This window comes from Amblyomma americanum, chromosome 5, assembly GCF_052857255.1.
Source record: "Amblyomma americanum isolate KBUSLIRL-KWMA chromosome 5, ASM5285725v1, whole genome shotgun sequence".
In the NCBI taxonomy this organism is placed as follows: Eukaryota; Metazoa; Arthropoda; class Arachnida; order Ixodida; family Ixodidae; genus Amblyomma; species Amblyomma americanum.
The window spans coordinates 27401647-27427186 of NC_135501.1; the positions used below are offsets into that span (position 1 = coordinate 27401647).

At 51.2% G+C, this 25540-nt stretch overlaps 2 protein-coding genes across 2 annotated transcripts in view; both read right to left on the bottom strand.

Moving 5' to 3' along the window:
* The window catches only part of LOC144133758 (uncharacterized), an 85748-nt gene extending 65571 nt beyond the window's left edge, over positions 1–20177 (bottom strand). The window contains exons 1-4 of the mRNA XM_077666876.1: positions 19834–20177; positions 19059–19187; positions 18025–18419; positions 8762–8971 (exon numbers count right to left, since the gene is read on the bottom strand). Of these exons, the coding sequence (XP_077523002.1) occupies positions 8762–8971; positions 18025–18419; positions 19059–19187; positions 19834–20177 (1078 nt within the window). The remainder of the gene's footprint in view (positions 1–8761; positions 8972–18024; positions 18420–19058; positions 19188–19833) is intronic.
* Positions 20178–20610: 433 nt separating this feature from the next.
* LOC144133759 (uncharacterized) lies at positions 20611–23222 on the bottom strand. The gene is made up of 2 exons (XM_077666877.1): positions 22091–23222; positions 20611–20624 (listed from the first exon to the last, which is right to left on the bottom strand). Exons 1-2 carry the CDS (start codon positions 23220–23222, stop codon positions 20611–20613), a joined length of 1146 nt encoding a protein of 381 aa, XP_077523003.1.
* Positions 23223–25540: the final 2318 nt, after the last annotated feature.

The window sequence follows — 25540 nt, forward strand, 5'->3', positions numbered from 1 at the left end:
TTTCCAGATAGACTCCGACCGCCCTTCAGTTGAACTGAATAGATTGACATAGTAATTGTTTTTAGCCACTCTGAGCTCTTTGGTGACGTAGTTTCTGTAACTCTTGAATGCGCTCAGTGCGTCTGGACTTCTGGTTTGTAGAAAGCGTTTGAAAAGTGTATATCAATTTTGTATGAGCTTTAAGAGTTCACGGTCTGCCCACGGCTTCCGCGCTTTACGCGGGGAGGCAAAGTTTCTTTCTGGGAAGCAAGAAATATTGTAACGAAGACAGGACCGGCACAGATCACAGTCTCAGCGAAGTCCAGCGCACAGCAGGGAACTTACAAGATGGCTGTCCGAACCACACACACACTTCGTCTTTGTCCACCGGCACACGCACACTTCGTCTTTGTCCACCGGCACACGCACACTTCGTCTTCATCGTCGGCGCGCTCCCATGAGCACGCGCCATTACCCCCCTCCATCAAGGCGGCGGCCCGACGCCGGAAACGAACACGGACAGCAAAGGTAATGTTCGGTATAGACGGCGGACGGCAAAGAATACAGAGAGCTGTTAAGCTGGTAAAGCGGCGGGTTGCAGCCTGTCATGGTAGGGCTTCATGCGCACCACGTGGACAGTCTCGGTCGGATGGCGCCGACGTGGTGAGGAGGTCGTGTCCCGCGGAAAAACTTCGTATGTGACATCACTTATACGACGAACCACCTCGTACGGACCGAAGTAGCGTCGGAGGAGCTTTTCGGAGAGTCCGCGGCGGCGCACAGGTGTCCATACCCATACAGAGTCGCCGGGCTCGTACCGAACGCATCGGTGTCGGAGGTTGTAGCGACCAGCGTCGAGTTGTTGATGTCGAATCCGGCACCTTGCGAGTTGGCGGGCTTCTTCAGCCCGCTGGACGAATGCGTCAACGGCAGCGTAGGGGCCGATGTCTCCGTCGTTGTGAGCAGCGGGTAGCATAGCATCCAGCGTGGTAGTGACACACCGTCCGTAGACCAGCTGGAAAGGTGTAAGACGGGTAGTCTCTTGTTCTGCCGTATTGTAGGCGAAGGTTGCATAAAGAAGAACTTCGTCCCACGTACGATGCTCAATGTCGACATACATAGCAAGCATATCTGCAAGCGTCCGGTTGAGGCGTTCAGTCAAGCCGTTTGTTTGGGGATGATAGGCTGTTGTCTTCCGGTGACTGGTGTGGGTGAGTTCGAAGAGAGATTGCATTAATGCCGCCGTAAAGGCGGTTCCACGGTCCGTGATGACGACTGATGGCGCACCGTGACGCAAGACGATTGATGTCATAAAAAACTGAGCCACTTCTGCAGCACTAGCGTGGGGGAGCGCCTGTGTCTCGGCGTACCGCGTTAAGTAGTCCGTCACCACAACAATCCATTTGTTCCCAGAGGAAGACAATGGGAATGGGCCCAGCAAGTCCATGCCAACTTGTTGGAAAGGTGTTGTAGGCGGTGGGATGGGCTGGAGAAGCCCTGCGGGTTTAACTGGTGGTGTCTTTCGTCGCTGGCAGTCACGGCAGGTCCTCACATATTGCTGGACTGATGAGAGCAACTTTGGCCAGTAATACTGCGCACGAATGCGGGCATGCGTCCGCGTAACACCCAAATGGCCAGCCGATGGCAGGTCGTGGCAGGCGTGCAAGATTTCTGGACGGAGTTCGGATGGCACAACCAGAAGAAAGGTTTCCGTGTTATGGGCGAAGTTCCTCTTGTAAAGGACGCCATCTCGGAGACTGTAGGAACCCAAACCTCGAACGAAAAGCCGCGGAACAGCGACGTTAAGGCCCTCCAGATGCTCGATGAGCGGACGCCACTCTGAGTCAGCCCGTTGACGCCGGGCCATATCGGACGACGTGACGAGAGCAAAAAACGGGAAGTCGTCCTCCGTTTCGGCCGGAGCAACGTCGGCAGGTGCCCGTGACAAGCAATCGGCGTCATTGGGCTTACGGCCGGACTTGTACACTACCGTGATGTCGTATTCCTGGAGGCGATGGCTCCATCTCGCAAGCCGTCCCGAAGGGCCTTTGAGATTGGCTAGCCAGCATAACGAATGATGGTCACTGACAGCTCGAAACGGGCGACCATAGAGATATGGTCAGAACTTGCTAATCGCCCACACTACCGCAAGGCATTCCTTCTCTGTGGTAGAGTAGTTTGCCTCTGCTTTCGAGAGGGAGCGGCTGGCGTACGCTATGACTTTCTCGTTGCCATCCTGCCACTGAACGAGAATAGCGCCGAGACCAACATTGCTGGCGTCAGTATGAATTTCAGTGGCAGCTCGTTCATCAAAATGGGCGAGTATTGGGACAGTTTGTAGGCGGCTGCGTAGCTCGTTGAAGGCAGATTCCTGATCATCATGCCACACAAAAGATACATTGTCTCTAGTAAGCATTGTAAGGGGCTCGGCAATTGTGGAAAAGTTTTCAACGAAACGTCTGTAATAGGCACAGAGGCCCAGAAACCTACGAACGGACTTTTTGTCGGTTGGGCGCGGGAACTGTGCCACAGCGGCAGTCTCTTCTCCGGGTCAGGACGGACTCCGTCAGCGCTTATCACGTGACCAAGAAAACTGAGCTCTTCGAAACCAAAGTGACACTTTTGTGGCTTTATCGTCAACTGTGCCGAACGGAGCGCCTGTAACACCATTCGCAGCCGGTTGAGGTGTTCCTCGAAGCTAGGAGCAAAAATGACAACATCATCAAGGTACACTAGGCATGTCTGCCATTTCAGCCCAGAAACAACGGTGTCCATCATGCGTTGGAAGGTTGCTGGCGCAGAACAGAGTCCAAAGGGTAGCACTTTGAATTCATAAAGGCCGTCAGGTGTCACGAACGCTGTCTTCTCTCTGTCCCTTTCGTCCACTTCGATCTGCCAGTAGCCATTCTTAAGGTCGAGTGAAGAAAAATATTTAGCGTCACGCAGTCGATCCAAGGCGTCGTCGATACGTGGAAGGAGGTAAACGTCACGTTTCGTGACATGATTCAACTTCCGATAATCGACGCAGAATCGCAAGGTGTTATCTTTTTTCTTCACCAATACCACAGGCAAAGCCCAGGGGCTCGTGGACGGCTGGACTACGTCGTCTGCAAGCATTTCTTGCACTTGGGATCGTATAGCCTCCCGTTCCACCGGCGACACTCTGTACGGGTGTTGGATTATGGGGCTAGTCTCCTCGTTGACGATGATGCGGTGTTTGGCTACCGGGGTGCGCCCTACCTTTGATGTGGCGAAGCACTCTGCGAAATCGTGAAGGAGCTCTAACAAGCGCTGCTTCTGACCCACCGACAAGCCGACATTAATGTCCACGGTAGACAGAACGGTTGCTGCATCGCGTCCGTCCGGCGACGGTAGCTCCAGAGCACATATTTCAGCGGGCTCAACGAAGTCGGTAACGTATGCGACGGCCGTTCCTTTCGCAATAGGCTGAAACTCTGTTCCGAAGTTGGTGATCAAGAGTGTCGCAGAGCGATCCCGTAAGCGAACAAGCCCTCTTGCAGCGCAGATTCCTTTCTTGAGTAGAAGGCTGACGTTGCTCTCTGCCATAACGTCTCGATCACCGGGCGAGTCACTTTGCACGGGGACCATCATGCTGCACCGCGGAGGCACCGTCACGTCATCAGCAGCAATACGCAGGGCGGGTATCCCGGAGTCGTCTGGGTCGGCTATTTCAATTGCTTGCGTCGGCGAAAACGTCACGCGCGGCTCTTGTAAATTGATAACGGCGCCGTTAGCTTGTAAAAAGTCCAGGCCGAGAATGACATCGCGCGAACAGTGAGGTAGGACAACAAAGTCACAAACGTAAATAAATCCGTCGATTGTAACTCTCCCCATACACCGGCCAACAGGGGTAATTAGGTGCCCACCAGCTGTGCGAATCTGAGGCCCAGTCCACGAAGTTAAAACTTTCCTCAGTTCTTTTGCTAGCTCGTTGCTCATAACCGAACAATCCGCTCCCGTATCAACCAATGCCGTAACCGCTAAATCGTCGATATCGACCGGTAAGTTCGAAGCTGCACATACTTTGTGATCGTCACGTGTCCTCGTTTGATAGCCGTCGTCTGGTCGGGAACGCGATGGAGGATGTTCGGCTGTTCGCTCGTCAGCGGCCTTACCTCCGCAGGCCGCTGGGTCTAGTTTCCCCGGCGAGGACTCGGTGAGCGGCTGAAACGGCTTGTCGAAGGACGGGGACTCGGCGAACGATAGCGGGTAGAGGTTGGTGGGCGGTAGTCAGGGCGAGGAAAATCAGTGTGAGTGTGATCCCGGCGCGTTGACAGGTGCTCCTCAATTTCGCGGGACCGTTCGCCATTGGGCGGACAGGGGACTCGCGGATGAAATCCGCGAATTCCAGCTCGACGATAAGGGCACCACCGCAAGATATGGCCAGCCTCACCGCAGTGGTAGCAAAGGGGCCGCTGGTCAGGTGCCCGCCACACGTCCGTCTTCCGCAGCCTGGTTTCGGGCAACACAGAGACAGGCGGGGGCAGCGGCTGGAAAGCAGATGCAGATGGGCTGGTGCTCCAAGGGGCGAGGTCGCAGTTCTGTCGGGGTACCGACGCGTACGTCTGGCGCGGGGGCGTCGGTGTAAGGGCAGCAGGGGCAACAGGTTCAGGAACCACCAGCTGCACTTCTTCTCGGATAATTTGTGCTAACGATGGACACTGCGGCTGCGACTGGGCAGAGAGGCGCATTTTGTGCAGCTCTTCTTTGACAATAGATCGAACCAGCTCCCGAAGGGTGTCAGCGGAGTCGCTGGAGACTGGCGCAAAGTCGGCAGTTGATACGGTGTTCACGGCGCGATTGTAATAGCGGGCGCGTTGTTGCAGGGTCTTTTCGACGGTAGTGGCCTCCGATAGAAACTCCGAAGTGGTGTTAGGTGGGTTTCGCACAAGCCCAGCAAACAGTTCTTCTTTTATCCCGCGTATCAGGTGGCGCACTTTCTTGTCCTCGGCCATGTTTGGATCCGCCCTTCTGAACAGTCGTGTCATGTCCTCATAATACATTGCGACGCTCTCATTGGGTCGCTGGTTCCTTGACTGCAGCGCCGCCTCAGCTCGTTCCCGACGGTCGGTGTTGACGTAGGTCGCCAGCAACTGGCTACGGAACCGTTCCCAAGAAGGAAACGTTGTCTCGTGGTTCTCGTACCACGTCCGCGCCGAGTCGTCAAGAGCGAAGTAAACATTGTGCAGCTTCCGCTCCGCATCCCAGCCGTTGTACCTGGCAACGCGCTCGAACTGGTCAAGCCAGTCCTCCGCGTCCTCAAACACTTCGTCATGGAAGGTCGGCGGCGTTCGCGGCTGGAGGACCAGGAAATGAGCAGCTGAGTTCCCGTTGTCAGCCATAGCTGCCGCGTCTCCGTTGCTAGCCATAGGTGCCGCGTCAGTCCTGCGCGTCGCAGCTGGAGCCCTGGTCCTAGGGGATAACGGACCGTACTCTGGTGACTGACCTTGGATTCGGCGGCTCGTACTGCGATGAATCGGAGTCAAATTCGTGTTCATAGAGAGCCTTCGGGGCACGTAGATGTTGGAAAGTACCCAGCACCTCCACCAAAAATGTAACGAAGACAGGACCGGCACAGATCACAGTCTCAGCGAAGTCCAGCGCACAGCAGGGAACTCACAAGATGGCTGTCCGAACCACACACACACTTCGTCTTTGTCCACCGGCACACGCACACTTCGTCTTCATCGTCGGCGCGCTCCCATGAGCACGCGCCAATATATATATTGATGAACTTAGCAAGAAACAAGCCATATGCAGTATTGGGGTCCGACGCACTTAACACATCATTCCAGTTAGCATCAGTTATGTGCTCACGAAATACCGATAGCTTGCGCGAAACATGGCTGTAATCAGCGTATCGTCACGGATAGTCGGCACTATCCCATGCTACCCACGGCCCGCATTGTCATTCGCACCGACGCCCTTCACGTCACACGCCTGCTACGAAGAGTCAGTCGCACCCCAGAAATCTGCCAAGACATCCATCGTCTAGCGGCACGCATCCCGCAACAAATCTGTATTAAGTGGGTCCCGCGTGACCTCCTGAGCGCACAAAGCCGCGCAGATTCTGCGACCCGCCTTTCGACCCCAACCTCATCTTTGCCTCGAGTCCTCACTCTGACCGACACCACCCTCCTTTTAACAAGAAAGGAACACATTCGGCGCCTCACACGTGCTATAACCCCTCCCTGTGCGGTAACCCTCCCCTGTGGTCTTACCCGTGCAAAAGAGGTTGCGCTTCGGAGGATACGGGTTGAAGTTGCCCTAACTCCAGCGGTGACACGCAAGTGGCCGCATTTCAAAGATTTATATCCCCGCCCCGGTTGTCCAGTCTGCAAGATCAGAGACTGTGAGGCGGATATCCACCACCTGTTGTGGGATTGCCCGGCGCTGAAACCGACGAGAATTCGGCACCTGGCGGCAGTGGGTCTCTCACCGGACAATGCGGACTCCTATGCTGCCTGGACACAGGGTCCATATCATCATTCATTTCTTGATTTAATCAGATCAGCCCACCTTTTTTCATTTATTTAAGCATCTTACTCATCTCTCATTTCATATTTTTTTACGCCCTGAGGCAATAAATATCGCATCAAAAAAAAAATAGACACCAAGCGCGTCAAAGTCTCAGCTACGCGCCTCCAAATAACCATTTAGAAGAAACAAAGCATTCATATGAAGTTTCTGTGTACGTATACGACGCTGCATACAAACGTAAATGCTCAAATCGATATGATTTTATCATTGTTTACAGCAGCGGAGACATACACTGCATGCAGCAGTCTTCATGAGGGCTACGTAGCCAGGATCCAACTAAGTTATTTGTCCATACTTAGAAAGGGTCTAAACATCTGGAAACAAACACAAAAACCGTTGTATCATGGCGGCGTTCGTGCGTTGCCAACTCCATAGCTTGTATGGGCCCAATGGGCAGCTTTCCTTCTACAGCCACTGTACCAACTCTATGCGTGCGCCAAACTAAAGGTGTCTATTTAGTGCATTGCGAAAACAAAATGGAGAATTTATGAAGAGGACCGACAGCTTACCTGTTGAGGTCTTCTGGGTTCGCCCTGCTGTGGGCACTCTGCAGTTAACCCCCGTTCACATGGAAATAACTAAATATCCTGCCAGTCGGTGGATTCTGGCATGGATGCCCGCCGCTGCGGAAGCTGCGCGTTTTGTGCAACTCCCGTGAAGAAAGAAAATGCTCCTCCTGTGTCATTTGTCCCTGGCTCTGAGGCTGGCGGGATGCAGGTGTTTCCTTCGGCTTCCGGGCCGTAGCGACGGCACCCTGTAGATAAGCAGCAAATAAGTTCTGGTGCAGTTGAAACCAGGTTCGAATCAGTAGGAACAATGCATTTTGCAACTGTAGCTTTTCGTTGCTTATGCGCTACCTAAAGAACATTCTTTGTAGCTGAGAAAACCCTACACTTGATCTGCTTTGGAGCTTCTTTGAGGTAACAGCAATGCAACATAAATTACGAGAACCATTTTACAACTTTCCAAATACCAAAGTTAACTTTAAGCTCTAAAAAAGTTCGGCTTGACCAGAGATCTTGTGTTGGTAGGCCGCGACAGAGATTCATAGTACACGTTTATTATGAAGAGATGTGCTCGGGTCTATTTTGAAGGGATCGAACACTGACCAAAACATGTCATGAGATTATCGAGGAACTGAAAAGATCCTGCCTGAAACTATAAGAATTGAGCACTGCAATAGCAGTGAAACGAGGAGTTCTAATTTCAATTTGGCATTAAAAATCGCATATAAAGCCATCTAGCGGCGAAACCAGCCACTATCACAGCAGTCCACCACGTGAGCACATCTCTGTAAAATATCGCTTATTTGTTTTAAGTGCAGTGTTTTTTTTTCGTTCTCGCTCCCGCTGTTTCCCCGTGTTGCATGTACTACGCCGTCGGTGTAGCCGAGCGCGAGGGGAGGGGGAAAGAGCGAGAGGAGCGCTAGCTCTCCACGAGACCGGCCGTGGGCGAGCGAACGAAACTACCGCCGCTCGCTAATAGACGGCGCCAGAGCGGTGGTAGGGGGATAGGATAGGGGAGGCCTGTATTGGGCAGCATGCGCACCCACGCGCTGCCTCCTTGTAGTTGCGCCACTCTCCGCTCCGTTTTCGCCGATTTTTTTTTTGTTTTAATTCCGAATTGAACAATTTTAAAACAGCTGAACAGCACACTGAAACCGGAGCTCAGTCCATGGACACGGACCATGCCTCCTTTGACGCAGCGGTGGCGTCACGGTCAATACTAGAAAAACACCCATGCGCGCTTTGAATTACTGCAGTGGCGACTGACAACTGCGAATCATTTCCTAAAATGCCTACGCCCTAACGCAAGCCTCAAAATTTAGTGAATGAAGCGACGAGCGGGTACTAATGGGCGTTGAACGTTTGTGACAACGAAATTTTGCATTGTTACCAGTAAAGTTAATCTAATCTGGTGTCACAGAAACAGTAAATTTTGAAATTCATTTGCGCCGGAATTAGAGTCGCGCCACTCCCAGGTTTAGGGGAAGTAGTCAGGAACGAGCGGAAAGCCTCAATCTATTATAAGGTTAATTAGAATATGGCAACCTCGAAAACAGTCCGCGGCTTCCGTTTAGCCCGGGTACGTTATAACATAATTTCCTGCGTCGCAGTCGTAACGAGAACGGCTGAAGCCGTACTGTTTTCATGTGGTGCTTTCAGTCACATACGGTGTTGCGGAAACGTAACGACCAATTTGTGAAAAAAGGCCGACTTACAGTCCGCAGTGAAAATTTCAGTCACCGACTCGTCGCTGACTACGAAATCCAGCATGGTCTCCTCTCGCTGTGGATTCTGGGCCACCTGGGCTGCTGTGGTCCTAAGTGCTGCAGTTGCAGCGCTATTTGCTACCGGTGCTGTGACAGCCAGGTCCGGCACCGGTCCCGCAGGTGGGTTTTCACTGGCTAAGTCGCGTTCCAGGGAAAGTACTGTAAATAAACAGCAGTTTTGCTTATGAGGAAACCAGGTTAGATCCAGTTAAAACAATTTATCTCAGGCCAAAAAACCCTCGACTTCATCTGCCATGAAGATTTCCAAGGCAGCAGCACTACATCACAAATCACAAAAAGCCCATGATTTTGCTTTGTCGAGTTCTCGGCACGTCTGGCGACGGTACTAGACGCAGGTTAAGCTCTCATCGAGATTAAGCTGATTTGATCGGTTCGCGCCGCAGATGGAAGTAGAGAAAGATGTGCAATGCACAGTGGGAGAGGATGTTGCAGTTTAACACCAGGCGTGATAGGTGGCGGCGATAGCATAGTTCCCTCGTTCAGTGGCCAGTGAAGCTGACCTTGCCGCGCCGCCGCGGATTTGTATCCCAGTTGCGGCAATATTTATTTTAATTCTGCATGGGCAGTTATTATACTAGGTTCCGCGATGGTCACCTTAGAGGTCGAACTTCACACAAAGCAGGTGAGCCGGTTAGACCTCGTGATGCACTACTTTAGCAGTAAAACGCTTCAGAAGCATCTAAGTTTCAGGGTTCATTTTAAACATTGAACATGTTGACTCTCCGTGTACTAGGAAAGCAGTAACAAACAGCTTTGTGTGTCCGGAGAGAAGGTGGAGGGCACCTGCAGCGCTTCAGAATAAAAATGTGATATCAAGAGACACCAGTGAACAATAATGCGCTAAGGCGTTTTCTAACGAACGTAGCACTGAACATCAATGTGCAACCTTCCATGTTTTTCGCCTTTTTGCGCAGTCACCAGATAAGTGGGCTTTGCCGCAACATAAGCGTATGATGTGAAGAACGGACAAGTGACATCTCTCATAAGCTTTTGCGTTGATAACGTAGCGCTATCGACTGCTTGGTTGGCTTTGCTGCATGACAGAAATGTAGTGTGAAGTAGAGGACTCCACGGGCCACATTCTGAGGCCCGAGCACGACCCGAGACACAAAGCCGGGCTTATCCCTGTGCCATCAAACCCGGGCCCGTCGCGCCAGGCTCGATGCGCGCCCCGGTCCGGCCTGGGGCCGTACCCGCAGCAGCTTAAGTGGCAAATTGTTCACTGAGTGTAAATTGTAGACAGTTTTAGCGTTGCATGACAGCCGTCCGGTAAATACGGCAATGCGTCGACGTTGCTACCGTTGCGAGGTTTGTCCAGCCACGTTTTGCCGTACGGCAGCAGTTACCTTAGTTGCCGTGTACGGTGCTAAACTTCTCTATTCTCATGCTCTGCAAGTAAACAAGTGGCCGGCAAAGGCGTTCGTACCTCAAGTAGCACCGAAAAAAGTTGGCTTAGTGGTGGTAGCGGTTTTTTTATTAAAATAATAGTAAAAAGAAAGGAAAAGATTTTTGCTAGCCCCCGGATCTGCCATCGATACTGAAGCACGTGAGCTGGGGCAGCGTAAATAAAGGATAGCAGGCAGAATGGAGAAATGAAATGAAAGAGGTGAGGGGACAGGAAGAGAGGATAGGGGGAGAAGTAATATGTACAAACTATTTACACAATAAGGAATGTGTCCAGGTAGTGCGCATGATTAGTTCATTTTAGAGGAATTAAAACACATGCGCAAGGCACTGTGTTGGCTACAACTGGAGTGGGGCGTTCAGTTATTAATCGTTCAAGGTAGAACACGCGGAGCGTTCGTTCACTGCGTGTAACTACCTGACGGAGAACAGACGGGACGTCAAGCCCGTATGTTCGAGGAATGCACAGAGGCTCACAAAAGTTCGCTCACGAGTGCGCGCACTGCCCTGCGGCCACAATAGCGGCTTGATGGAGTCTGGTAGTATGCCCTGCGCCCTATTGGCCGCGAGCATATCGCGATGAGCATCGGCGAACGCGGCACAGTGAAGTTGCAGGTGTTCTAGTGTTTCCACTGCACCGCGTCCGTCACACACATCACTCGTCGCGATTTCGTGACGCACCCGTCGTTCCCCGGGCCACACGCAGCCAATGTGTGCGCGGAGGATCGTTGCACGTTGTTACCGTGTAAGTGCGCGACAGCCGGTGATACTGTCGATACGCTCACCTCCAGCGATGCGTGGGTCGGGGTGCTGCTTTCGGAGATGGTCGTGGATGGCCGCACGCACGTCCTCCAGCTCAAGGGGCAGATCGCTGGCAGGTAGTTGGTGTGCAGCGGTCGCGAGGTGGTGAAGTTCTTCGTTGCCGGCGATGCCGCAGTGACCGGGCACCCACTGTGCACGCACGGCACATCCTCTATGCGCAAGGCACTCGATGCGCGAGCGAATTTCCCGCACTAGTGGGGTACCGCGGCCGTTAGATTGTAGGCGGCTGAGGGCTGCGCGGGAGTCGCACAGCAGAGCACTCCTGGGCGGCGGAGGGCCGAGGGTGAGCAGCAGGTCCAGCCCGAGCCGGATCCGCATCAACTGAGCCAACTCTAAAGCTTTTTCTTCAGCCACATTTGCCGAAAGGTAGCAGTTACCTTAGTTGCAGTGTACGGTGCTAAACCTGTCTATTCTCATACTCTGTAAGTTAACAAGTGACCGACAAAGGCGTTCGTACCTCAAGTAACACCGAAAAAAAGTTGGCTTGGCAAATGCAAAAAGAGAACATAAGGCGGGTTTCCCGCTTGGTTTGATTTTGTCTGTGAACAGCCCTGAACGTCCGAAAGTCAGATCAAAAAAAGGTTGCATAAGTGCGCAATAAACATCGTGTTACGTCTGTATTATTAATCAGTCATTTTTAGCTGCCCGCGATGGCTAAATATTAGAGCATGCTCAAAGTTAAGCCGTAGCAACTATATCTTCTTTTTTTATTGAACACGATTTCCTGGGTTGAAAAATGACCTCATTGGGCGCACATCTATGCGCCTGTATTATTGGGTAGTGCGTATTTGTAGACCCGATGCCTCGTAAACCAATGTGCTCTTCTCTAAGGCATTTCTTGTAGTGTAGAGGTGGTTTTGGAAGGCGAAGGCAAAGAGTCAAAGATTATCTTGGAACAGATGACACTTGCCCGTCGACAGTCGAACAAAGGCCCTTCTCCAGCGCTTCTTATGGGATATCAATCGCCCAATCGTGAGCGGCAACACGAAAATAAGCAGATGGGGAGCGCCTTCTGACAGATCTGACGGATTGTGCTGCTGATAGGTGAAACAGACAAGTCAGAGGTGGCGGTTACTCTTGGCAGGTGAACGTACTCGTGCAATGAGACGTGTGTTAGCAGTTAGAAAGCTCCAATGAGAACTCCGCTTAGTGCAGCCCACTGCCGGATTTTGCAGATTTATATTTTTAACTTTTGTATCGTTCAAATGCGGCGAGGCGGGCGCGTTGCAAATTATTTGGGCATAGCGCAATGAGTGACACTGATTAAAGTCGATCTAGAAATGACTTTCTCTCATTCCTCGTCAGCAAAAACAAATGCAATAGCAGTGGTTCATTTATAAACCGCTGGACAAAGTGGGTACACATAGGGAAATTCGTTTTAAGCTCGCATACACACAAAATTGTCTTAACACATTTCCTATAAAACATTGGCGCATTTTTTATTGCTGTGTTAATTTCAAACTGACCCTTCTATATGTGCTTATTTACCACGATTACATTAAATGTGTGTGATTGTAATAAATAATTAATGCGATGGCTGTGTATTACCCATTTCTCCTTCAAACAAGTGCAATTTCTTGTCAATACCATTTCTGAAGTGCAAGCTACAAGCGGCAAAAGCAAAATCGCCAGGACAAGCTGTGTGACTATCGTTTGAGACATCATGGGATGAAGAAAAATTACTGAATATTCACCTATGATCGATGGTCGCGCAGAGTGCCGTACAGAGGGCTCTAGATTAATTTAGACTTTCTGAGAACCCTTAATATACAGGGATACGTCCGTACACTGCAGCATTTGCACGTCACCTTGCATGTCACCTCGCATGCAAGGAGTGTAGGTTTTATAGGCGAGGGGAAGCTAGCAGACGCTCAAAACGCTCGCGCTTTGGCGCGTAGTGGAGTGTCAAGATATCGTGGGTGGCTGTTGTGTTGGTTGGCGCCGAAGTTACATTTAATCGGGCCAACCTGCCCACCACTGCACTCTCGGTAATGTTGAATTCCAATGGCAGATCGAGAGCGCTCCGCCGGATCACAAATGGAGCGCGTAGTTTAGGCGGAGATCACTCCCTCCCATTTTGCCAATGAAATGCATGCGCTCCCGCGGGGGCACTTCAGCGCAAGAATAGCTCCAAGTACAGGCAACATGGCGGCGCCCTTCGAAGCGCGGCCTCTCGGTTCACCAGCGATTCGTCCTTGCCGCCACTCTGTCTTTCGCTTAGTAAAACACGTTGCGGGGCTAGTTGGTTATGCATATTCTTTCGTTAAAATTTAAGCAGCGCGAGCTTAAATTTTAACGAAAGAATCTGTCTTTCGCGTTCACGGCAAACAAAAGGCGCACGAAGCTTTCGCTTTGTGTGATTATGCCCGCACCACAAAATTCTAGTGATGAAACGCGCGAAATTTTCAGATTGCTCCCTTATTTACAGAGCTGCTAGGCTTAGAGAGTACGCGTCGTCTGACGTCAGAAAGCGCAGGAGGTTCAAACAAGTCAACGATTTTGGTCTAAAAAGCGGCCACAAAGAATTGACCGCCATGGAATTGACATCCTGTTAAGAAAATTATTTGTTTTAACTTGTGTTTTAACTATGTGTTTTAACTTGTGGATACGGTGTATCCAAGCAGGACCGCTCACTTCGGACTGGATTCATCGTTGTTACTGCCTTTTTTGGTGCGTTCACTGGCAATAAAAGGCGCACCCATTTCTCGCTTGGTCTCACCTCGCCAATAAGAAGACATATGAGTGTATCCAGACGACGGACCACGGACGTGTTTTGACCCGCGGACTAGCGGTCACGTGGGGTTTCGCTTCCGGTCTGCGAGGTCCGCTCATGGTCCGCGGGCCGGATCGCGCGAGAAATGCGAGAGCATTTTTTCTGGCGGCTGTCCACGGACTTTTTAGCCTACTCGCACACATCGAGTCTGGCAACGACACCACACTGGTCTTTGCCGGCTCGGTGCTCCTGGCAGTCGAGGCGGCACCAGCGAAAGTAGTTTTGTTTGCACTGTTAACATGTCAACGTGGTCGGACGACGCTACGTTTTACTTTTTAGCCTTAGTACAGCTTGATGGCTCGTTCATAATTGGACATTCGGCGGCGAGAGCGAGCGAAATTAGTAGCAACGTCAGCGCTTGCGACGTGCACAGATATGGTTAGAAAAGAAAAATTGACGCTGCCTACGAGCCATAAGCGTATGCACTATCTTGTACGCTAATCGCAGGTATTTTTCGGGACGTTACAGCACTTCTCACATTTCCCACTTTTCGCTCAGCGTATGCAAACCCAGACGGAAGGATACGCTCAGCCTTGTGGCGCCATCTAGTTGTTAGGCCGGGTAACTATTTCTGTCAACAAACGTACGCTCCTTAAGCCTAGAAGGGGCACATTCGTCACTGTAAAAAAAAAATAAAACAAATATTTCACTCATATGTCTCCTTATTGGCGAGGTGAGACCAAGCGAGAAATGGGTGCGCCTTTTATTGCCAGTAAACGCAACAAAAAAGGCAGTAACAACAATGAATCCAGTCCGAAGCGAGCGGTCCTGCTTGGAAGCGCGCCGCCATGTTTGCCGCCGTGGGATTGCAACTTTTTCCTACCGCGGCAGAAATCTGTCCCGTACCGATCGAGCTTTCCGCTGGTTATTTAGGCGGATCTCTGCCGCGGATTCCGCTTGTTCTCGCCGCCGAATGTCGAAGCGTGAGACGAGCGTTGCTGCAGGCTGATCACGAGGCTTGGCCCGCCTTGTCGTCTGCTCTTCTGGTCCGTCGTGTGGACGCTGTCGCCGGCCAGATCCGGCCGGGCCTCGCGCGGTCCACCCCACGTGACCGGTCCGCAGGCCAGTCCGTGGCCCGCCGTCTGGATACACCTGTAGCGACAACAGGAAGTTCGCGTATGCGACAGAAAGGATGCCGCCGGTCATGGAAGCGGACGGGGGAAAGTAAAACGCCGCGCGGGGTTCCGGTCAAATCTGTCGATTTCGGCGGAGCAAATATCGCTGCTCCACGGAGCGATCCGGGATCGACGTCTGATCCCGATCTGCCATTGGAACAGACAACTCGCACTCCCATTTTGCCATTGGAATACGATTGCTCCCAACAGAGCAGAAAAACTTGATCCGGATCTGCCATTGGAATTCAACATAAGTTCGGAGGGGGAGGAGCGACAAACTTCTCCACCCCGCGTGCGAAAGATTGTGGTTCGACTACTGACCGGCGATAGGGGCCACGCCTGATTAGTCGTTGACCGGAGGCATGAGGCGTAGGCAAGTTACGTAGCGAATTAATTTAATTAGGCAAACAACAACCAAATATTGCAATATGCCCGACAAGGTAGCGCCGTACACTGACGTGACGCAAATAACACAAGCACCAATTGAACACGTTAACACAACAATTAACACAAAGAAAGAAACATGAGGGCGATTGCTATACAAAAATGTTACGAGACGGAAATACAGTACAAAGGATTACAACGAGAAACACGGAAAACAAAAATACAAAGATAAAAGGGTTGAAGTGAGTGGTGAGAAGCGATGGCTTAGCTGCGGAGTCGCAACGTCCGGTCGCAGGGAGCATCGGGCTGCGGTTGCTCGTCGCGGGGCTGATGGGGGCTTTCAGATACGGGCGAAATTGGGCCTCGCGTCTTCGGGACCACCGTCGCCGCGCTCTACGCGTCGAATCTCCGCCCAGGCTCCTTGCCGACCACTTCCCTGGCTGACCTCACTCACGACCGCATGCACCGAAATCTCCAGACAAACTGCCAGCGCGCGGCGTTCCCGTCGCCCCCTTCGCATGGAAAAGAATGAAAAAAACAACAACACAGGAAAAAAAAGACTCTTCAGGAGCCACGCACAGAGGAATGCAGCTCCCAAAAAGAAAAAAAAGAACACATGAAGGAATGTCGAAAGAATTCGGCACAATGCCTTAATGCCACCAGGAGTCATTGGGGGCCGCGAACAGTGCCGAGGCATTCAATCCGCTTCTGCTCTTGTGCAAGCGCTTGCCACCTGTATGGCAACAATGCTAGGAGGGGGGGGGGGGGGGGGGAGTACTTTTGAGTGACCCTTCCAGCGCTACGGTGAGAATGCCGTTCCCCAGCGGGGAGGGGGAAAAAGTCGTCGACGCCCCTCCGCGACATGTTTCTGGGAAACAAAGGTCAAAGCTGGACAGGGCAGGCATGAACAATGTGACATGAAGCTTGCGCCCAAAACATTTGTTTGTTGCATTTCCTGCCTTCGATTCGGCCACAGTGAAATCATGGCATATGAAATTAAAAGTTATATTTACGCAAACAACTGCCTCGACCCACGTTGCACTGCTTTATCGGAACCTTTTGTACCGCGATCGCTTAGATTGCGGTGCGCACGGTATAAGTGGCGTGCCCGAGCTCGCTCGCACCGCAGTCGAGAACATCCTCGGAGTGTTTCTTTTCGACCGACGTCTTTAGCCGAAATTTATTCAAAATTTAACTCCGCCTAGAGGAAGTCGAGCGTCATATGACTGGACGAGCTTCCTCGATTTTATATGAACGGACGTCGGTGTAATGCTACCATAATAAATTCTTCTCTCAAAGGCGCGTTTCTCGTGCAGTCGGCTTTACGTAGGCCTCTACGCATCTCAATTTTAATTTTTATTTTAGTGCAACAAAGGTTAGCGATTATTTCGGAGTCAATATATACTTAGGACACCTCGCAGGCCAACCATAAAAGGACTCAACAGACGGTAGTTCCTTAATGTTTGTTTGTAAACAGCTGAATACAGTGCCCTAGTTGAGCACCGTAACACGGCTATGGCCAGAAGTTGTATGCAGGATTAATTGTCTCGGTTGATTAACAGCATTTAAAGGAGGCTTTTAAACGCTCCTTCGTGCGCAGCTACTGTGCTGCATGACTCACTAGAATGTTGTTTGTTTAGACGATTGTCATCTTCGTTCAGCACGTACAATAATGGCCTATAAGAGGGCATTGTCTTCCCTCGTGTAACTGCCGCGTATAACGTGGCGCAGCCTGGATTGACGCAGTTAATTAATCACCTTCGGTCGAAGCAGCGCGAAAATCGAGCGCTGAAAAAGCAAAACTCCAAATTACTCAGTGCTGTCGGAAGCAAACACGTTGTTCGTTCAGAAGTTGCTTGACACGAACATTGAGAACTCAAGCAGAAATCGCCTGCAACAATATTTAACGGAGCTCCTCACTCTTAGGTTTCCCCAGCGTAATATACGTCATAAGCGGAAAATCGATGAAGACGCGGCGCTACGTTGAAAAGGGGAATGCATCTCCATGCTCCTCCTGCTGGCTGGCTCCGCCTCTCGAGTGGACCGAAGCAATGTAAAGCCCGGAACGAAAAATGGTCCTGGATCTGAAAGGATTCGAATAAATGCCGGGGTAACCTGAAAGAGCTTCCAGCCATGAGGCAAGGAGTCGCTCGAGAGCCCCGCGGTGGTCCTCCGGTTGTTGTAAACCGGACACCGCTTCCGACGCGCTTCCTTGCTCGCGCATGCGCAGACGGGCTCCATAGTACGCCAGTGCCCCTGGTATGCGTCCACCGAATTAGCGCTCTACGCGGGAAAACGGAACACTATTCCATTGTGCCGCACAAGCACAGGGAAAAGGTTTTTTCTGGCCACAACACCTCAGCTGGGGAACGACAAAGACGACTGAAGTAACGGAACGTAGCCGGTGGGTAGTGGCAGAACAAAGAACGTTTATTGCCGGGTGTTGCTGGCTTATAAAGACCGGAAAGGTCACATGACACATGACTGGCATGATACGCGGCACGTGTGACACAGTCTTGGCTCAAGCTATACATCAGCCTGCGTGCTTGATAACTTATCACGCGTACTTGATAATACTACATCCTTTCCCCCTAAGCTGGAGTAAGTGAGACGATCCGGTGGCTTCCGTGGGCGTGTCGAGCGACGTGGTGGTTGGTCTTCAGCTTGAGAGCGGACTTCCCGTGTCTCCGTACCTTGATGATCTTCTGCCTCCTCAGAGCTACTTTGAGCTTCGTCAGGGGTCCGGACTGGGCTCGGCTTGCTAGGGGACGACCCCACGTCGAGCCGAGGCCTGAGTTGGTCCACCTGGCGGCGCTGCGATCCCTCCGGTGTTTCTAGAAAAACCATGCGCGCTCCCGTCGTGGACACCACAGTCGCAGGCATCCATTTCCGAGCAGACCGAAACTGGCGCGACCATACAGGCTTTCCTGGTTGATAACGTGTTGGTGATTTTGTCACTGCTGGCACAGGTTCACCGGAATCATTTTCTGTGACCTTGATGTCCGTGAGTGAAGCCGTCAGCCTGGTTCTGGGACTGAAACCAAACAGCAGTTCCGCTGGCGATTTCCCTCGCTCCAAAGGTGTCGTTCTATAACGGAATAAAAACTTGATTAGTCGTTCTTGCAATGTCCCTGCTGAATTCTTTCGAAGCCCTTCTTTTACAGTCCGCACGGCCCGCTCCACCAACCCATTTGACTGAGGATGGTATGGGGCTGTTCGGACGTGTTTCACATGGCTTTCCTGCAAGAAACTAGACATGGTGGCACTTGTGAACTGTGGTTCGTTATCAGATACCAAGCAGTATGGTAGGCCAAACCGTGCGAAAATACCCTCAAGTACTTGAATGGTGGTCTCTGCTGTAGCGGTCTTTAAAAGTATGGCCTCCATCCACTTTGTCTCGGCGTCAACCAAAACGAAAATTTGGTAGCCATCGATGGGGCCTGCAAAATTCACATGCAACCTGTACCATGGTTTGTTGCTCGCTGGCCATGGAGACGGAACCTCAGCAGCTGGCATGGGCCAGCATTGAACACATTGAGGGCAACTTTGAACTAACAATTCGATGTCCCTATCTAGTCCAGGATACCAAAATAGCGCTCGAGCTGTGCGCTTCATGGCTGTGATACCGGGGTGACTGTTGTGCAGTTCCTTTAGCATGCATCGCTGCGCCGCCTCCGGCAACACTACTCGATGGCCCCAGTATACTAGGTCGTGGCTGGCGGCGAGCTCGTTACGGCGAGAAAAGTACGGCATCAGGTGTTGCTGTGCTGCCGATAAGTGCCGTGGCCAGCCGCGTGAGATCCACCCGCTGATCCGCTGAAGCTTATCGTCCGAGCGGCTTAGGTCCGCTAGTTGCCGAGCGGAAGGGGCCATGGAATTTAGGCCCTGTGTATAAAGCACGTATTCCATTGATTCTTGCCCTTCTCGTTCACCCAAGCCCGGCAAGGGTAGGGTGTCCTGGGCGGTACTCTAGATCATAATGGTAAGCCGACAGCAACAGGGCCCAGCGCTGGATTCTTCCCGCGGCCATGTGCGGAATTGGCCGTTCCCGGTGAAAAAGCCCGGTCAGTGGCTTGTGATCCGTCACGAGAGTGAAATGATTTGCCAACAAGTAATCTCGAAACTTGGTAACGCCGAACACCAAGGCCAACGCTTCTTTTTCCAGTTGCGAATAATTCCGCTCCGCCGGCGTCAGAGCTCTCGAACGGAACGATATGGGGTGGTCCTTGTTCCCGATTCGGTGTGACAGCACCGCGCCGACCCCCACTGGTGAAGCGTCGCATTCAAGCCGCAACGGCTTTTCGGGGTCGTAGTGGACGAGAAGTTCCGCTTCCCCCATAGCGCGCTTGGCTGCCTGAAATGATTTTTCGTGCTCGGCTGCCCATTGCCACCGTGCTCCTTTCGCCAACAGCCTATAGAGTGGAGCCAACGTGGTTGCAAGATTCGGCAGAAACTTTGCGTAATATGTGATCAAACCCAAAAAGGATTTTAGCTGGCTCACCGTCTCTGGTCTTGGTGCGGCGGTGATGGCTTCCATATTCTGAGGGGGGTGCAAGCCAGTTGCGTCGATCTTGTGGCCCAAGAACGTAACTTGCTTCTCGCGGAACCTGCATTTGTCAAGGTTCAACTTGAGTCCGTTGTCGCGCAGTCGCTCGAAGACTTGCCGGAGAGTTGAATCGTCGTTCTCCTTTTCAGCAATAATGATGTCGTCCAAGTACACCTTGACGCGAGGAAGACCTTGCAGAACGGATTCAAGGCGGCGCTGGAACAAAGTTCGAGCAGATGCGATGCCGAAAGCGAGGCGGTTGTATGCAAACAACCCTTTGTGTGTGTTCAACACGGCCATTTTTCGTGCTTCGTCGTCCAGTGGAAGTTGATTATACGCGTGTCGTAAATCCAAAGTAGTGAACACCTCTCCGCCATACAGAGATGCGAAGATGTCCTCAATTTTTGGCAACGGATACTGTTCCAGGTGTGTCGCCAGATTCACGGTTAACTTGAAGTCTCCACACAGCCTAATATCACCGTTTCGCTTCACTACGGGCACGACGGGCGTAGCCCACTCGGAAACTCTCACTGGTGAAAGCACTCCTTCGTGTACATGGCGGTCGATTTCTGCAGACACCTTTTCCCGAAGCGCGTATGGCACCGGTCGAGCCTTGAGGAAGCGTGGTAGAGCGGCATCTTTTTTGTGTAGTTTCACGGGTGGTCCCTTACAGCAACCCAAACTCTGCTCGAAAACTTCTGGAAATTCCGTCAAAAGTTTCGCCGTCGTGGCGTCACTGTGTACTACCTGCAAGGTTTGGAGGCCAAGCTAGAGGGGAGCGGACTAGGTTTCAACCTATCTTTTTTCAAGCAAGGGGAATTGATTAAACAGACATTACCGGGACTAATATATGCGGACGATATAGTGATAATGGCTGACAACAAGGAAGACCTGCAGAAGTTGTTAGACATATGCAGTACAGAGGGAGATAGATTAGGCTTCAAGTATAGTAAGGAAAAATCTGCAGTCATGACATTTAATGAAGAGGGCGGCGAGCATAGAATACAGGAGTTCGTGCTAAAGGTAGTGAATGAGTACAAGTATCTTGGGGTGTGGATAAATAACAGTGTTGAGTATCTGACAGAGCATGAAAAATATGTAATGAATAAAGCTAGTAGGAATGCAGCTGTCATGAAAAATAGGGCACTGTGGAATTACAATAGGTATGAGGTGGTAAGAGGGATCTGGAAAGGGGTGATGGTCCCTAGCCTGACCTTCGGGAATGCGGTCCTGTGGATGAGGCCAGATGTTCAAGCAAGGCTGGAAATTAGGCAACGGGGAGTAGGGAGGTTAGCTTTGGGAGCACATGGCAATACACCAAATCAGGGGGTACAGGGTGATATGGGATGGGCGTCTTTCGAGAGCAGAGAGGCTAGCAGTAAGATAGCATTTGAGGAACGATTGAGAAGGATTGAGGAAAAGCGGTGGGCTAGGAAAGTTTTCAGATACCTGTATATAAAGAATGTTGACACGAAATGGAGAAAGCGAACTAGAAAATTGACAAGCAAATATCTGGACAGCAGTAAGGGGGCAAATCAGCAATTATCGGTTAAGAAAAAGGTTAAAGGAACAGAGAGAGCTTTGTGGAAAACAGGGATGCTGACGAAATCGGCACTAGAAACATACCGGACCTTTAAACAGGAAATTGTCAAAGAAAATATCTATGATAATTGTAGGGGAAGTTCTTTGTTGTTTGAGGCCAGGACTGGAGTTTTGCGGACTAAGAAGTATAGTCAGGTACCAGGAGATAGACACTTTGTGCATTGCGTGCGGAGAGGAGGAGGAAACGGCTGAACACTTGATACTTTTCTGTAAAGGGCTTCACCCTACAGTGGAAGGCAGCGGGGCTGACTTACCCTAGGCATTGGGGTTTAGGGATAGTGAAGGGAAAGTGGATTTTAAGAGGTTAGAAGTAACCAAGCGAAGGTTATCTGATTGGTGGCTAAAAGCAAGACAGGAGTAAAATTTCACAAGACATGGCTAGGTGGCTTGAGCCACCGCCCGATGTAAAGGGTTCAGCCGTATCCATCCATCCATCCATCCATCCATCCATCCATCCATCCATCCATCCATCCATCCATCCATCCATCCATCCATCCATCCATCCATCCATCCATCCATCCATCCATCCATCCATCCATCCATCCATCCATCCATCCATCCATCCATGTTCTGCGACGCGCATTCTTCCAGTAGTGCCAGGCCAGCCTTACGGAAGGCCTGTATGGTGTTCTGGCCGCACAAAAGAGGCCCGTTGCAATCCACTACAACCAGCGAGCTGTCCACTTGCGTGTTACTGCATTCGACTTTCATGGCTACTCGGCCAAGAACCGGCAGCGGCCCCAGGAAGCACGTCAGGCGCAGTGAAGTCTTCTCCAGTGGCGGCCACCATTCGCGGTTATTATCGAATACCCTTCTTGGAATGACGCTGATAGTGGACCCTGTATCTACCAGCATGCGCAGGTTTCGGCCTTCCCAGATGAAATCCCTTTCAAATGGCCGTGCGGACAAGTTCCTACTGTTGTTGTGAGCCTCCAAAGCGTAGAGAATATCCTCGCTACTTCCGTCACTGCCGTCTAGCTCCTTCACCGCAAAGGTGCCTGAGCGGTTAGTGCGACCACTGGAGCACATCCTTGCCAGGTGACCCTTCATGCCGCACTTGTGACACGTCGCTTTCTTGTGTCTGCACACTTCCGAACCATGGTTCGAGCCACACCTTCCGCACTGCGTGGACTCTGTCATGGATCCATGCCCGCGTCCGGACTTCTGCGGATTCCTCCTGTGCTTCTGTGCGAAGTTGGCAGCACCGTTGTCGTTGAAGCTCCTCTCTTGCATTGCCCGGACATTCGTTTCTGCGGCTTCCGCTGCTTGAGAAAACGCTTCTACCTCCGCCAGGCTTAACTTCTGCTGCGACAACATGTGTCGTCGAGCTTGTTCATCACGGATTCCGCAGACAATCCTATCCCGCAGCATGCGGTCCAAAAACTTTTCGAAACTGCAGTCCTTTGCGAGACGTCTCAAGTCGGTGATGTAGTCCCGTACCTTTTCGCCTTCCGCTTGGTTCCGCATAAAGAATGCGTAGCTTGCTGCAATCTCATTGGCTTTTGGGTCGAAGTGGTTGTCCAGGTGCTGTATGACGACTTCGTAGCTCAAGCTGTTCACCGATTCCGACTGGCACTGGCCTTGAAGCACGCAAACCACGTTGTCGCTCAGGGCCGACACCAGAAGCGCACGATTTTTTCCCGGATCTGTGATGCCGTGGCCCTCAAAAAAAGCCTCCAAACGAACACGGTAACTGCTCCAGCTACCTGTCGTATCGTCGAACTCGGGTGGCCTGGCTGTCATCGTGCAGCTATCCCATCCTCGTCGCCACTGAAGTAACGGAACGTAGCCGGTGGGTAGTGGCAGAACAAAGAACGTTTATTGCCGGGTGTTGCTGGCTTATAAAGACCGGAAAGGTCACATGACACATGACTGGCATGATACGCGGCACGTGTGACAGTCTTGGCTCAAGCTATACATCAGCCTGCGTGCTTGATAACTTATCACGCGTACTTGATAATACTACAACGACAACGCGGGAAAGGCGCACAATGCTGGATGTCTGCGTGAAAAGAATTCCTTCACTCACAAGCACGTACGCTCGTCGCCCACACATTAACAAAAAGCAAGAAAAAATGGACAACTATTTACTGCAGCGAGTGCTAGCGGAGCACCGCAGTGTTGCAGCCGAAAGGTCGGGGCCGCGAAGCCGCATAGTGGCAAACCTGTCAAGGAGTGCAGCTGTTGAATTCACTATCGTTCACTGACGCGTGTAAAAACACGCGTGCAAAAACTCCAAAATACTATTTTTCAAAATTGTGGAAAGGCTTAAGTGAACCTCCCGGGATATGATGTAGTGGGACCCTATTATGCGAATAGCCGCAAAAAAGTTCACCTGGTGCTTCTTGAGTTTCCAAACTTTCATACATCTCATTAGTGAGAATAAACTTAATTGTCGTCATATCCCAGCAACCAATTGATTAAACACACACTCACACGCGCACACACATGCACACACACACTTTACTGAGCGCACAAAACATGTGCAAAGCCTGAAGCCTCTGATACACCACCCTGCATAGTTCCAAGCTATTCTGCCGTCCACCAAAAACCCGCTAGCACAGAAAAAGCCTCACGGCACTTCCCACACAAGCGGCAGGTCCGTCCGCGGAAGAGGGCTGTTGACTCTCGAACCCAGAGCCGTCGCCCTCTCCGCGGTCGACGTCACGTCGCATCAAGTTGCTTTTCGTGCCATAATTGCCACTGTTGCCAGAATGGGCAATTTGTAGCCCGATTTCGTGGCTACTTTTTAGACAGTTTGCCATTTTGGCTATTTTTTAGCTATACGCTCCCTGAATATACGAATGCTAAAAGAATGAAATGTTTCAATATTGCGCTACGTTTGGTTAGCTGCTGAAGCAGCTTTTTTTTTCTTGATTGCTCTTCTTCCATCCACACAAGGCAACTTGAAAAATTGCAGGGACTCTGGCTTCCTGCTCTGCCTACAAAAGGTGCTTGTGGGAGCAGGAGGTTTGCTCACCGCTGCATTCGTTTCCAGGAATGAGAGGTGGCACTTCCCTTAATTTTCGCGAACCCTCAGATAATCGAAATAATTCCGTGGCGCTCCACTGTGGCGATTTTTTTCTTTCTTCTGGTGGTAAAAATTATTTTTCAGCACTCTACTACGACACCTCTTTCTCTCTCTTGTTTCACTCTCACCTTCCTCTTTTCCCTTAAAGCTTGGTTCGGGCGGCCACCGAGATGCGTGAAAGATTTGCTGCGCCATTTTCTTACCTCAACAACAATTTTCAGTTTGCAATAATAATAATAATAATAATTGGTTTTTTGGGGGAAAGGAAATGGCGCAGTATCTGTCTCATATATCGTTGGACACCTGAACCGCGCCGTATGGGAAGGAATAAGGGAGGGAGTGAAAGAAGAAAGGAAGAAATAGGTGCCGTAGTGGAGGGCTCCGGATTAATTTCGACCACCTGGGGATCTTTAACGTGCACTGACATCGCACAGCACACGGGCGCCTTAGCGTTTTTCCTCCATAAAAACGCAGCCGCCGCGGTCGGGTTCGAACCCGGGAACCCCGGCTCAGTAGTCGAGCGCCCTAACCACTGAGCCACCGCGGCGGTTATTCAGTTTGCAACTGGGGGCACTTTTCATTACCTTTCGAAATCGCAGTTATGGAAAGGGGACGGTGGCTTTTTTCCCCAGTACCTTCTTTGCCTCCCTTCTCTAAGCAATGCTCTTTAATCGCTCGTTGGTGGTGGTTGTCAGAAGTATGTGCTTGCCAGTGTGAAAGGCCGCTGTAGAGATGGTTCCCAGGCTGCATGGTTGCTGTAATCAAAACTAGACGAACTGGAAATGGGACATCATGTGACACACGGAGTTTATTGCTTCTGCGACGATTATTTTGCAAATTGGTCGGGTGGGATTTTTTTCGCAGGAATTCGATGAGAGCAGTGCTGGCGTCATATAGCCGGAACTGAAATGCGTTTCTCACACTTTGCACTTGACCTGTTTAATAAATATACTAAAGAAATCTGGAGAACCTTTCCCTCCGGTCTTTATGCTTGATGCGGGTGCATGTGGTGACCACCCGTGCATTGAGG

Bases quoted from the DNA above. Each gene is read 5' to 3' on its own strand.
- LOC144133759 (XM_077666877.1), bottom strand. From the start codon at position 23,222: ATGACAGCCAGGCCACCCGAGTTCGACGATACGACAGGTAGCTGGAGC.